This window comes from Sapajus apella, unplaced genomic scaffold (genome assembly GCF_009761245.1).
Source record: "Sapajus apella isolate SASKATOON/1434 unplaced genomic scaffold, GSC_monkey_1.0 scaffold27, whole genome shotgun sequence".
Classification (NCBI taxonomy): domain Eukaryota; kingdom Metazoa; phylum Chordata; class Mammalia; order Primates; family Cebidae; genus Sapajus; species Sapajus apella.
In genome coordinates, this window is record NW_022436967.1 from 13,612,443 (window position 1) to 13,625,544 (window position 13,102).

A 13,102-nucleotide genomic window follows, 5' to 3' on the forward strand; every position below is an offset into this window, starting at 1 on the left:
TGCACCATAAAAACAAAAGCTATCCCTCCACACAATCACAGACTTTAATGTTTCACTTCACACAGAATGGCTTAATAATGTGTAAAGTGTATTTTATTTCTAGTTTTATTTCTCCTAAGTGAAGGTAAGTTCAGTCATCTTGAAATGTTGGTCCTTTAAAATGGGATCTATGATATAAAATAGAAAAAGAATAATTGCATTGCCATATTATTGATCCATAATTTATAAAATATTTTCATTTTTCACAGATGTATTTTACCAAAATATTAAATTTTAGTAAAATAAAAATGCATTTGCTTAACAATAGTAGTTTGTTCTGAGATGAAATGCCTGGAAGTAATAAAATCACTTGGTGATATATTCTGTTTTCCCTTATAAATAAAATATCTCTAAGGGACATGACTTTCAATAGTGCAAGCCAGTTCTATTTCTCATCAGCCTTGAAATTGGTAAGTATTTTGTTAACAACATGCAATGAGACGTTGTGCTCCAGGACCTTCTGATGATCCATTTTCTTTTCACTTTTTTTTTTTTCTTTTTAGAGTAAAGTGAAAGCAAGTTTATTAGATAAGTAAAAAAAAAAAAAAATAAAAAAAATATTCTTTAGTCAGAGCAGCTTCCATTTTCTTAAAGTGATTTTATCTTAAGATATCAATAAAATCAGCTAATTTAGGATATTCTAGAGATGACATTGAGAGCAACAACAATACGCTCCTTAGAACTGAGTAAGCAAAGCCCTGTGTCATGCTGCCACACCATGCTCAAAGAACTGTGGCTGGGGGATCACATGCAGTTATGATGGCATAATTGCAAGAGTATTTTCAATATGCACCTGAATGAACGTAATGTTTTGTCACAACACAGATCCAGAAGAGCCGAAAGGAGTGTGTTCTGCAGTGAGTCAGTCTATGCAAACCTACCCTCAAAATCTGAGAGATTGAAGAAAGCAGCTGACATATCCAGTTGCTCAGAAAGAATCATTCATTCAATAGGGACTTTATCAACAGAAGCCACACTTGTGCCTCAGGCAGTGGAGAGACAAAACGGTGGATCCCTACACCATTAACCCCTAGCCCAGGGCTTATATATCACAGGGAAGAAAGGTATAGGATAATTGAAGTTGACTCCTCAGGGAAGTGCATAATGCTATGTGAATCTGCCTAAGGTCAGGAGTTGCAGTTAGTACAAGCTCGTACACAAGGAACCATACATAAACCGGAAATACTAGAGGCATTTCCAGAACTGGGGTTAATCAGAAGTCAACATGGAAGATGAGCATCCAAGATGGAGTTGCTCTCGCCTCTACAGAGTAGAGTAACTGTATTCCAGGAAATCTAATAAAATTTGACAGGGGATGGATTAAAATTCAGGTCATAATTTTATGTGTGAACTTGCAAATCACCACTAACCATTCATTTGTGGGGATTTTTAATCTGTTAATTTGCCTATGATCCCTCCTCCTCATAGTACACCACATGTCACTTTAATACTTCAATAAATTAAATATTAATTTCCATTTTAAAGTGAGACATTCATTTCACAGATTTCTGATTTATTTTGGTATAAATATTGGCCTTGCTTTAGTAGAAGAGATTTCCAAAAAGAACCAAAGACTAGAAATTGTCCTATGAGAATCCTATCAAGTTCCTAAACTGGGCTTGATTAGTCCAGGGAATAGTAATTCTCTATTTCACAAAGAATTCTTAGAGAATAAGAATACAAAATCTTGGCATCAAGTTCCTTCTCCTTTATTCGTAGCTATAATCATGTTTATCATCTTACATTTAGCTCTGTTCTAAATTATAGAGTTTATATTCTTGAGGACATTGAGATGCTTCAGTTTCTTAAAAAATGTATTCTGTTTTGAGTTACACAAATCAATTAACATGTTCCTGTATTTGGAGAAGAAATGTATACTATTATAATTCACAGAGAAATATTAAAACATGTTGGCTCATCACAGGTGACAAAAAAAGAGAAAAATCAGATCATTATCTTACATTCAGTGTTTAAGCCTAAAGGAATATCATAATTTAGATTAAACCCACATTATACTTCCTAATCTGAAACAAAAAATAATAACCTCAACATTATTACATGACAAAATAATTCTGGCATATACCTCAACCTCTGGGTGGGTGTTAATTTACATATTGTTAAAATTCCTATTCAATATGGTATGGTCGGTATTAAAGAAGAGTATTCTCAACGAATATTAGGTTTTGGGCAGATATTAAATTACAAATGTTCTGAGATTGTGAAGAAATTTTTTTAAGTCCTGTTATTTAAGACATAACTATGACTCCTGAAAACAAAGGTTTGTCTTGGCTAAAACAGCATGTACAGTTTCTTTAGAATTATGCAGCAGAGTAATCAATAAATTAAAGACACATATGTAGAGTGGAGCTTTTGCTATCATTCTTTCTACCCACCATTGGACTTAGAGAATTTTGGGCTGCGTCCTTAGAGAAAATCAGACCCAGACATTTTCCATAATTAGCTTTAATTCATTGCTGCTTCTATAAGACTGAGCTAAAGCTGGTCGTCAGTGAACATATTCTACTGGGAATTTCCAAACATTTATCCCTAGGATGTTTAAACAAGCTTCATAATAAAGTTAGACCCCTCAGATCAACCTAGTCTAGACTCATTATACTCCAGGGAAGCCCAAGAACTCTGACAGGTTAGGAATGCACTAAAGTGACTTTAAAATACCTGTTCTGGCAAGGATCCATATTCACATTTTTAAAAAGAAAATGATGCTGCCTATATACAGTTCAATTAGTCATACCCTATTGACAAGTAGAGACTATTCTCAATTGGGCATACGAAGAACATAGAAAGATAAAAATCAATATTACACTAGAATACAAAGTATTTTAAATAAATATTTTAATTCTATTGTTGACATTTACAAGTAGAAAGCATACAGTATGTTACAAATATCAAAATGTGAAAAATATGAATGTTACATAAGTAACAAATATAAAAAAAGTATTTTCTTACCTTCCCTGAAAGTAAGAAAACTATTCAGCATAGGAAAATATCAGTATCAAAAACACGGCTTAGGTGTAAAAAAGGTTTTTACACAGTATTAAAAAAAAATGGTCTACAAAATGACTGAAAGTAAGTGTTGAAATCTGATTTCATATAAATTATAAAAACTGGGTACTTAGAGTAAATGTTGTCTAGTTGGAAAATAAGTCCAATCATAGGCTTTCCTTAGGTCAATTCTTTAAAATAGTAAAAGCATAGAAAAAAATTTCAATAAATAACTTTTAAGAGTGTCTCTTAGAAGTGCTGCTGAGAACATCATCTGCATAGAAAGGTGGCAGTGTTCTGGGGACAACATGCAATCACTGTTCCTAATGGAAGCCTGATGAAAGTCAGGAGACTAGAATCATTTGCTAAAGGATCTAGAAGTTTTCAGACAATTCTACAAGAAAGCATTAAAGTGCTGAACAAAATGACTTAATTTCAGTACCCACTGTCATGTACAATTTACTCAAATAGACATTTCTGAGCAACATCAAATATGGAAATGATCATTCTGAAAAGTGTTATTATACCTAATCTTCATTCCACGATAGGAGGGTTCCTTTCTACACTTGACAAGGATTGGTTTAACATCCAGGATCTTGCAATGCAAAATATAATTATAATAATACAATGGAAACAATACACATACGCCACTGGGAAAGCACAAGTTCTTTTCTGCAATGGTAAAGGTATCAATTTTAAAAAATCACAAATCAAACACTGCTAAATAAGAAAAATCTTCCAAATGCTGCATGCCACAAAACTAGTTACAAAACACAATGCATGCAGAGAAATAAATTCAACCACATATGTTTAAATTAAGAGTAGCTGTGAGTCTGTTTCAGCAGCATTGTGGTTATTATTTTTAAAGGTTCCCCTCTACCACTAGTCCATACTGGCCTGTTTTTCAAACATGACCCAACCTAGTTGGCAACTTTACAATGGTTTGAGCATTTGTTTTTATGTTTGTATAGTGCCAGTACATAAACTTCACACATACTGTTCTGCTTCCCCATCTTTGGGGCCTGGCTTAGTTGTCCCAGCTTTGCCTTCTTCATTTGCTGCTGCTTTTTCTGGAAGAGATGCCAAATCTTTAAAAACATCTACATAATGGCCAAAGCCAGGGCCCCAGTTCAAAAGGTTGTCCCAGTTGAAAGTCCCTGCTTGCTGCCCAAACTTCATGGGCAGCGTGTTGTCAGCAGCGCCTGGTGCCGCTGCCTGGGTGCCCACAGGTCCTCCCTCGGCCTTGCGGCCATGGTACCTTCGAGGCTTCAGTCTGGCTCCATAATTATCTTCATCATCTGCATCAGATTCATTGACTTGAGATAATTTGGGCATCCTGGAAGTATATACCATTGGCTTCTCCCTGTCATATTCCATTTCTGAGCAAGTGAAAGACTCATGGGAGTCACTATCAGAAGAGGATTCTGGAGCTGGAATGCCATCAGCTGGATTCCGTGTTCTAGACAGTGGCCTTCTGCAGTCCTCCTCTGAAGAAGACCTCCCATGGTCTGCACTGCAGATACTTGGGTTTCTAGGGCGAGGCGTGTTGAGCCTCTCGACTTCTTCGATGGAGAGTCCGACTGGAGGAGAAGATTCCAGCGGAATCTGCCCAACTGGCTGCTTTAGGCGACTCCCTGGTCTAGAACCATGTGATGCCATGGCCTGAGGACTCTTGCTTCTCCTTCCCAGCCTTGTGGCATAGTTGAAAATGCCAGGTTGGCAGGTGTCACCATGCATTTCCAAAGTGTTACCATCCCTTATAGGAAGATGCAATTCCCTTGCTGGGCTGTTTCTATAGAAAGTAGAAGATTTGGAGAAAGGGGCTGGACTGTGTCGGGACAGAGGGTTAGGAGTTGGGCACGCCGAGTGGCTTAGGGAGCTGGTTCTCAAACCTTGACCGTATGAAGGCTGGTAAGTCAAACTGCTTGCTCCTAAGGGCATGGGGGATTGCCTTGCAAAGCCTAGGGGACTGTGCCTCTGGATTGAAAATTTTGGTGTGTGGCTGCGGAACTGCTTGTAGTGTTGGATGATGTCTGCATCCGAAGGGGCAATGCTACTGGCATTGTCAATGTCATAGTGCTCTATCTCCTGCTCTGGAGATGCCAGAGGGGCGCTAGGGATGGTTTCTGAGTTGTGAGGAATATCAGTTTCATCATAGATAAGGTAGGGGTTTTCCCTTTCAATGATATCTGGTTTTGGGTTTCCTTCAGGCTGCTTCCTCACGGTCATGTCATCCCCGTAGGGAGGGATATTGTCGGGGTCATCAAAAGCAACGTTCTCACTTCCCTTTTTCTTCTTCTCCTTTGGTTTCTTCTCCTCTTTGGGATTTTTGGCCTTCTTCCCCCTGCACTGGTTACACAGGATGAGGCTCAGGACCAGGAGGGCCAGGACAGTTGCACAGCTGCCCACAATGGCAGGCACAGCCCACAACGGCAGGGAGATCTCTTCGGGGCCCTGACTCAGAACACAGACATGCCCCGCTGGACTTCCAGCTTTGCACACCTTCCCCTGAGGACAGAGGACACCAAGACAGGCCACCACCATCTCACAGGTCCTTCCCATGTGCGAGTCTGGGCAGCTACAGGTGAAGCCCGAGTGCAGGCCTGGCTCACAGCTGCCACCATTCTGGCATGGGTGGGAGGCACAGTCCCCAGGAGGAACACACCTGTAGGCATACCACTGATTAATGCACAGCAAATCACCCCAGCAGGGGTTACTGGCACAGATGTTTGGGCCACGACAGCCAATCTTCACTGAGGGATCTGTTTTTGAGATGGAGGCCAAGCTATGCTTTCCGCTGAAAGGAAGACTTTCTTCACCATACCACATAGAAGCAATGCAGCCATCAAAACCTGCTGGGAGAAGAAGCAGCAGTAAGGCTACATGAAGTGATTCTGAAGTTTCTTTTTAAAAAGACTTCTGCTACATTGCTGGAAAAGTCCAGAATCACTTGTAAAAAGAAACTTCAGAATCACTTCATGTGAATACTGAAAGCTCCGTCTCAGAGCGATCACCCAGTTGAAAGGTAACTAAGCTGTGCATCTTACAACATAACTTAGCAAGGTGTGTAACATTACTATGACCAAACATGGGGCAGGTTGCTTGAATCCCACTCATTCTGAAGATTTATGAATGACTTGGGCAGGCTGAATTTTCTTTTTCTTACTCATTTATTTAATTATCAATTTCCTTTCTTTTGACATTCCATACACCAAAAATTGCATACATACAAATAAAATGTATTTTTAAAAACTTGTAAAGAGCATGAAATAGGCCAACGGCTTCAACTACAAAATCTTGCATTCCCATTGAAGGTGATATTGCACCAAAGGTGTCAAACATAAGTTCTTGGGGAGCAAAAGAAAAAAATCTTAGCTATTACAATGGTCTGTAGACCTCCAAAGATCAGATGAAAACATATCACTGGTGTTAACATTTTATGACTTGGGAATGGCAAAGTTTAGACTTTATTAAGTGTCTCCTTAGGGGAAAGATAAAGATAAAATACAAAGTTAAGAAACACTTCATTACACTTGAGTGCACTAACACGCTGATGTTCCTATCTCAGGGCTCAAGAATCTATTTTGACACTACCAAAAAAGCATAATTTATGTTGGCTTGTTTTCTCATAATGTTCTATAATAACTAAATATATAAAAAGGATTTATAACCCAGACTTTAACTTTTATGCCTTAACTCTGTTACTCTCACATGCATTATTTTCCTCTTATTTAATGCATCGTTCTACCCTAGTAACATTCTCATCCTTGATATACATTTTTCTATGAGCTTTTGTGACATCTTTTCCTTTTGTTCCTATACTCCTGATTTTCTTCCTATTACTTAGTCTCCTTTTCTGACTTATTCTCCTCTATATAACCATTGACTCTTACGGTTCATCAAGATGAGGTCCTAGGCTTTCTTTTCACTCTACACTCTCATGTTAGGTGATCACACCCATGTTCAGTACTTCAGTTAACTGCTTGACACTGACCACTCCTAAACATGTATTTCCAGCTAAAGTCTATTTCTGAGTTCCAGCCTATCCATCCAAAAGATTTTTTCAAAGATGATTCCAACCCAAAATGTCCCAAACCAAATCTGCTACTTCCCGAGATATGCTGCTTTTGCAGTGTTCTATAGTTCCCTCTCTTGGTGACACTACCCTTCTTTGAGTTGAGAAGTAGAATCCTCCTTGAATTTTACCATAATCACTAACAGTTTGGTTGATATTAGTTCCCAGAATACTTCTTGCCTGTCCATTTCTTCCTAACCCCTTGGCCACCACACTAGCAGGAGCTCACAAAACATCTTGTCCACATCCCAACTAATTTCTGTTGATCCACTCGTGCCCTCCACCAATTCATTCTCCATGTTGTAGCCTGAATGATCTGTAATATTACTGCATATCTAACTTGATCCTCCTGTGATTAAAATTGCTAATAACTTCCCATTGCTCTGTAAAGAAGACCAAAACTGCAACAGGTTTAGAAGTTGCTTCATTCTCCAACTTCATCATTTGCCTGTGACATTAGCCCCCAGTGTGCTGTGTTCTATAACTTGGACTTAATCTATTTCTTTAAAAAAACTTTCTATCAACATAAATTAACCTTTCATACACTTTCATCCTTCTCCTTATCATTCAGATTTATGTATACATGTCAATTCCTCAGCAAAATTCCCCTTTCTTTCTCTTTTTTCACTATATTTTAGAATTCCACATTCTTCCTTTGTATTATTTCGATGTTTGTTCCCATTAATGGACCATGAAGAGAGTGGCTGTGAATGAACAAATAAATGAATAAATGTATACAAAATGCTTGGTGGACAAGCAAAGCATCAACACTCCATGGACTGAGTTACAACCTTGGTAAGAAAGATGCAAGTTGCTTGATGTGGCTAATAGTTTATTACAAACTTTCTAAAGAAAGCTATGACATTTTTAGGATATTTATTATTGATATTATCTCACATCAAACTATTTTTTTAAACATACATTTTGTTGAATGAAATTGTATTGTATATGAGATTCATACTAAATGTGTAGATTTTAACTACTCTTGCCACAAGAAAAAAACAATTACTTCTTGAGGTACAATTTTACCTTTCCCTTGTGATTCTACTTAACAGAGGCATTTACCTGCTTGGGCGTCTCGATGTGCTTGATTGGGTGGAATTCCTCCAAGCGATATAGTAAGAACATCAAGGCCACCGAAGTCTTGAGTAGGGTGGATAATATCTCTGTTATATGTTCTGTCAACAGACAATACTGTGGCTGTTCCGTTTTTCCCAATTAGGAAAGTGTGCCAGTGGCCGTCTGCAACATACACTTCAGGAATATTTCTCTCCACTTTCCCAGCGATTCCTGCATCTGATGTAAAATGTACTTTGCCATTCTTAATCTATAAAACATTTTAAAAAATAATATACAATTAAAATATGGTATGCTTAAATAAAAATCATTAATAAAACTAAAGTTTAAATTTTTGACTGATCTACAGAAGATAGAATAGCGGACGAATCTGGTTTTATGAGAGTATACTTACATATCTCGTCCCTACAATTTTAGGCAACACATACTTTTATATTTAATAGTTTCAATGGTTTTCAAAGTATTCTTATCTGTATACCTGATTTTTCAAAATACAATGAATTATTTTCCAGAACACAATTGAAATAGTAAAGGGGTGAATGCCCATTTTAAGATAACTAAATTATACCTTTTTTGATTATTTGTACTTCAATGACAACCTGCCATTGGAGTGTGTTATATTGGTTCGTTTAGTAAAAGGCCCATAGTACGAAAAAACTGTGAAAACCACTTCAAAAAGAAAAATGAATGCTCAGCTAAAAAGGAAAGATAGTTGGAAAATAAAGATGAAAATAATCGTTTTACCTGTCATCTTTTACACACCGGAATTTTGGGAAAGAAAAAGATGCCTATTGGTTATATCATTTATTGGGATCAAAAACTATGATGAATAAAGGCTGAATTCTTAATAATGAGGTGTCTGGGCAAGTCTTCACTTTGGCTCTCTTTTACAACATCTAAGGGATATTTGGTTTATTTTATTTTGTCTAGTAGATAGAACATTGGGTAACAGGATGCTCCCACTCCAGTTTCCAGCTACCAAGTTTCCCGTAACCTGAATAGACCATTTTAGAAAATGAGATAATTTACAAGGCAAGATGAACATTTGGTTCAGGGAGCACAAACCAGTTAACACTGCCAGACAGAGCTGGTGTCTTGGCAGGGGAATGCAGTGGCAATGTTCCTCAAATAATGGGAATGAAAAGATGGATTAGTTTATTTTGTCACTCAGATCAAATGCTATTCTACATGCAACAAACACATCTGGTAAAACTAAAAATCAGTTCATTTGTACTTTACGGAAAAGATGTCTAACACATTTACATATGTTATTCATATAGTCATATTTTATTAAAGCAATTTTTCCAGATAATAATACATTTTAGTACCAAACTAAAAAAATTAAAAACCCAGAAAATTCTAGCTAAATGACAATAACATTTCATCAAATGGGCAACATCTCATGACACTCAGTAAAAACAGCAGTTTTTTTGGTTATAGCTAGAGTCCTTTCTGAAAAAAACAAACGAACAAACAGAAAAAGCCTCCTCCCAGCTCTTTCCTCCAAATTGATTTCATCATGTCCTCTTTTATTTGATAAATTTCTGATGAAAGAGCACTTGGAGCATACCACAAATTGAGGTGGAGAAGAATATAAGTTCCCATTATAACATTCTTAATGCTTTCCTTCTCCCTGGCAGTACTTTACTTAACACTTATGTAATTCCTAACTTTCAAAACATCATGCTAACTTTTGCTTGGCTTTATTTATTCACAAACAGTCAATGATGAACCACAGGAGCTGAAAAATTACTATCTTCTAGTGACCCAGCAGCCATTGTAATGTCATAGCACAACAAATTACTCACTGCGGGGATACAGGTATAAGCAAGCCTACGGCACTGCCGGTAAGTATAAAAGTATATTACATGCAGTTATGTACAATACCTAATACTTGATGAGGATAATAAATGACTATATTACTGGTTTATGCATTTACTACATTTTAAAAAAATCATTAGTTTAGAGGGTACTCCTTGTAATGATACAAAAAATAGCTGTAAATCAGCCTCATCCAGGTCCTTTAGGCAGCATTCCAGAAGAAGGCATTGTTATCATAGGAGATGACAGTTGAATGTGTGTTATTGCCCCTGAAGACCTTCCACTGGTACAGGATGTGGAGGTAGAAGACAGTGACACTGATGATCCTGATCCTGTGTAGGCTAATGTGTTTTTTTGTTTCTTAGTTATTGACGCAAAAGTTTAAAATAAAAATAAAATGAAATAAAAAATGCTTAAAATTGAAGAGAGCTTATAGAATAAGGGTATAAGAAACCAAAATATTTTTGTACAGCTATACAATGTATTTGTGTTTTAACTGTTATTACAAAAAAGCAAAAAGTTAAAGAAATTAAAAGTTTATAAATGAAAACAGTTACAGTAAGCTAAGTTTAACTTATTATTGAAGAAAAAATATTTCTGATAGATTTAGTGTAACCTAAGCATATAGAGTTTATAAAGTCTGCAGAAGTGTGGAATAATGTCTTAGACCTTCACATTGACCTGCCACTTGCTTACTGACACACTGACTCAGAGCAACTTCCAGTCCTACAAGCTTTATTTACAGTAGTGCCATTTGGGCAACACGTGAAACCTCCTCTACTCAAAAAATACAAAACTTAGCCAGACATGGTGGCACATGCCTATAGTCCTAGCTACTTGGGACGCTGAGGTGGGAGGATAAATTGAGCCCAGGAGGCAGAGACTGAAATGAGCCAAGATCATACCATTGCACTCCAGCCTGCACTCCAACAGAGCAAGACCCTGTTGCCTAGGCTGTCCCCACTTTCCCCTAAAAAATCTTCTATGAAGCCTTTTTACTGTACCTTTTCTATGTTTGCATATGATTATATAAACAAATACTTGCCACAGTATCACAATTGCATACAGTAGTTAGTCTAGTAAACATGCCATATAGGTTTGTAGCACAGAAGCAATAGACTATTCCATATAACCTAGGTGTGGAGTAGGCTGTACCATTGAGGTTTAAGTAAGTTCACTCTATGATGTTTGCACAGGAATAAAATCACCTAACAATGCATTTTAGGAAATGTATCCCTGTCCTTATGCAACTCATGACTGCATTTATTTGTTCATTCGTTTAATTTGAATCCACATAGCTTTGAATTCATTATTCCAATTCTGTGCCACCTATGTTGCCCACTTAAACAAACAAACATAAAACAATAGAACAGATTTAGAGTAGAAATAAAGTCCCTCATATTACCGTTATTACAGAACATCAAATATGGAGCTATAGGATATGCCATGAATGAAAAGAGATTTGTGAAATGCTTTAAATGTTGGTCCACAAAGTTTTACACAAGTATGCTTTCCTTTTGCCTTTCTCTCTGAAATTTTTTCTTCTTACTTTTTTCTTTGTTTGAATAGCCCCAACTGATTCTACATAATCTTTTCTTTTACTTTTTTTTTTTTTTGAGATGGAGTTTCGCTCTTGTTACCCAGGCTGGAGTGCAATGGCATGATCTCGGCTCACCACAACCTCCACCTCCTGGGTTCAGGCAATTCTCCTCCTTCAGCCTCCTGAGTAGCTGGAATTACAGGCACGCACCACCATGCCCAGCTAATTTTTTGTATTTTTAGTAGAGACGGGGTTTCACCATGTTGACGAGGATGGTCTCGATCTCTTGACCTCATGATCCATCCGCTTTGGCCTCCCAAAGTGCTGGGGTTACAGGCGTGAGCCACCACACCCGACCTCATAATCTTTTCTATCCTCTCATTGCTATTGCTGCCCACACCCGACACTGCATTTACCCAACACGCTTGCTCATTTTTCACAAAATGTCCTCATCTTCTGGCTGCTTCTCTCTCTCTCTCTCTCTCTCTCTCTCTCTGTCTCTGTGTGTGTGTGTGTGTGTGTGTGTGTGTGTGTGTGTGTGTAGGGAAAGAGAGAAGAGAGAGAGAATGATAGAAAAAGAGAAAGAGTCAGACCAAGCAAACTGTAAGAAAGAAAGAAATAAAAGGTCAGAAAGGGAACCCCCCCCCCAAAAAAAAAGAAAAAAGAAATCTTGGAGTCTTGGTGACCAATAAACTAAATAATAAGTAAAAGTCCATCCTATTCTGTAATAAGCACATGATATTCCTGTCATCCAAATAATTTGCCTGCTTACAATAGCTACTTTCTTTCAGTTTATTTAGTTATTCTTAATTCATTGTTTTTATTTTTTCTTACCCATTTTCTTTACCTGCCAAGCTCCTTAATCTTTAAAAAGCTGTTTTTCAAAATTTTCATATAAAACTACGCATTTCTGTGTTTTTCATTTTTTATTAATTAACACTTACTTTCCTTTCAGAAAATAAAAAAATCTTAAATTATCGCTACAAAGCTAACAAAATCTGGAGTTGAATGCTGTTGGCCTGTTGAAAATACAAGAATTTATGGTGACAAAAATGGATCCTGACATTCAGGGAAGAAAAAAACTGGTCTCTGATTTTTTTCAACCACATTGTATTTTCACTGAATTCCTTGGCTTAAAGTGATAACATACAGAAATATTTCATATGTCATTTAAATGGCATGAGGACTTGGAAACAGTTTAAGAGATAACACACAGACCTCAATGTCAAAGCCCCTCAAAACATATAAAATATGTTTCTTATTGAGGATGAAGGTTTATTTCTTTCTTTGCTTCTTTGTATTGTTTACTTCTAATATCATGTTCAATGAAAATTGTAAGTACAAAAAATAACGTTATATAATGGCTTATGTGTTCTCTTTTACAGTGGTTTTATGAACTCTGCAACTGGGTCCTTTGTTTCAATGGAGGTAAAGTTAAAAGTGTTCTCTTGTAGGGGATTAGGGTAGAGAGTCTGCCATTTGGCACTAATGCTATGTTGGGCCAGATAACTGTTGTAAAGTGCTGATGTTTGGCAGCATTCCTGACC

General features: G+C 37.1%; 1 protein-coding gene across 4 annotated transcripts in view; it reads right to left on the reverse strand.

Annotated features, from left to right (window-relative positions):
* Positions 1-2,874: 2,874 nt before the first annotated feature.
* The window catches only part of FAT4 (FAT atypical cadherin 4), a 171,899-nt gene continuing 161,671 nt past the window's right edge, over positions 2,875-13,102 (reverse strand). The window contains exons 17-18 of one of the 4 annotated variants that reach the window (XM_032292349.1): positions 8,183-8,444; positions 2,875-5,894 (exon numbers count right to left, since the gene is read on the reverse strand). In XM_032292349.1, the coding sequence (XP_032148240.1) occupies positions 4,030-5,894; positions 8,183-8,444 (2,127 nt within the window). In that variant the 3' untranslated portion in view covers positions 2,875-4,029. Of the gene's footprint in view, positions 5,898-8,182; positions 8,445-13,102 lie in introns of all 4 variants that reach the window. The other 3 variants (XM_032292347.1, XM_032292348.1, XM_032292346.1) reach the window with 3 other exon arrangements.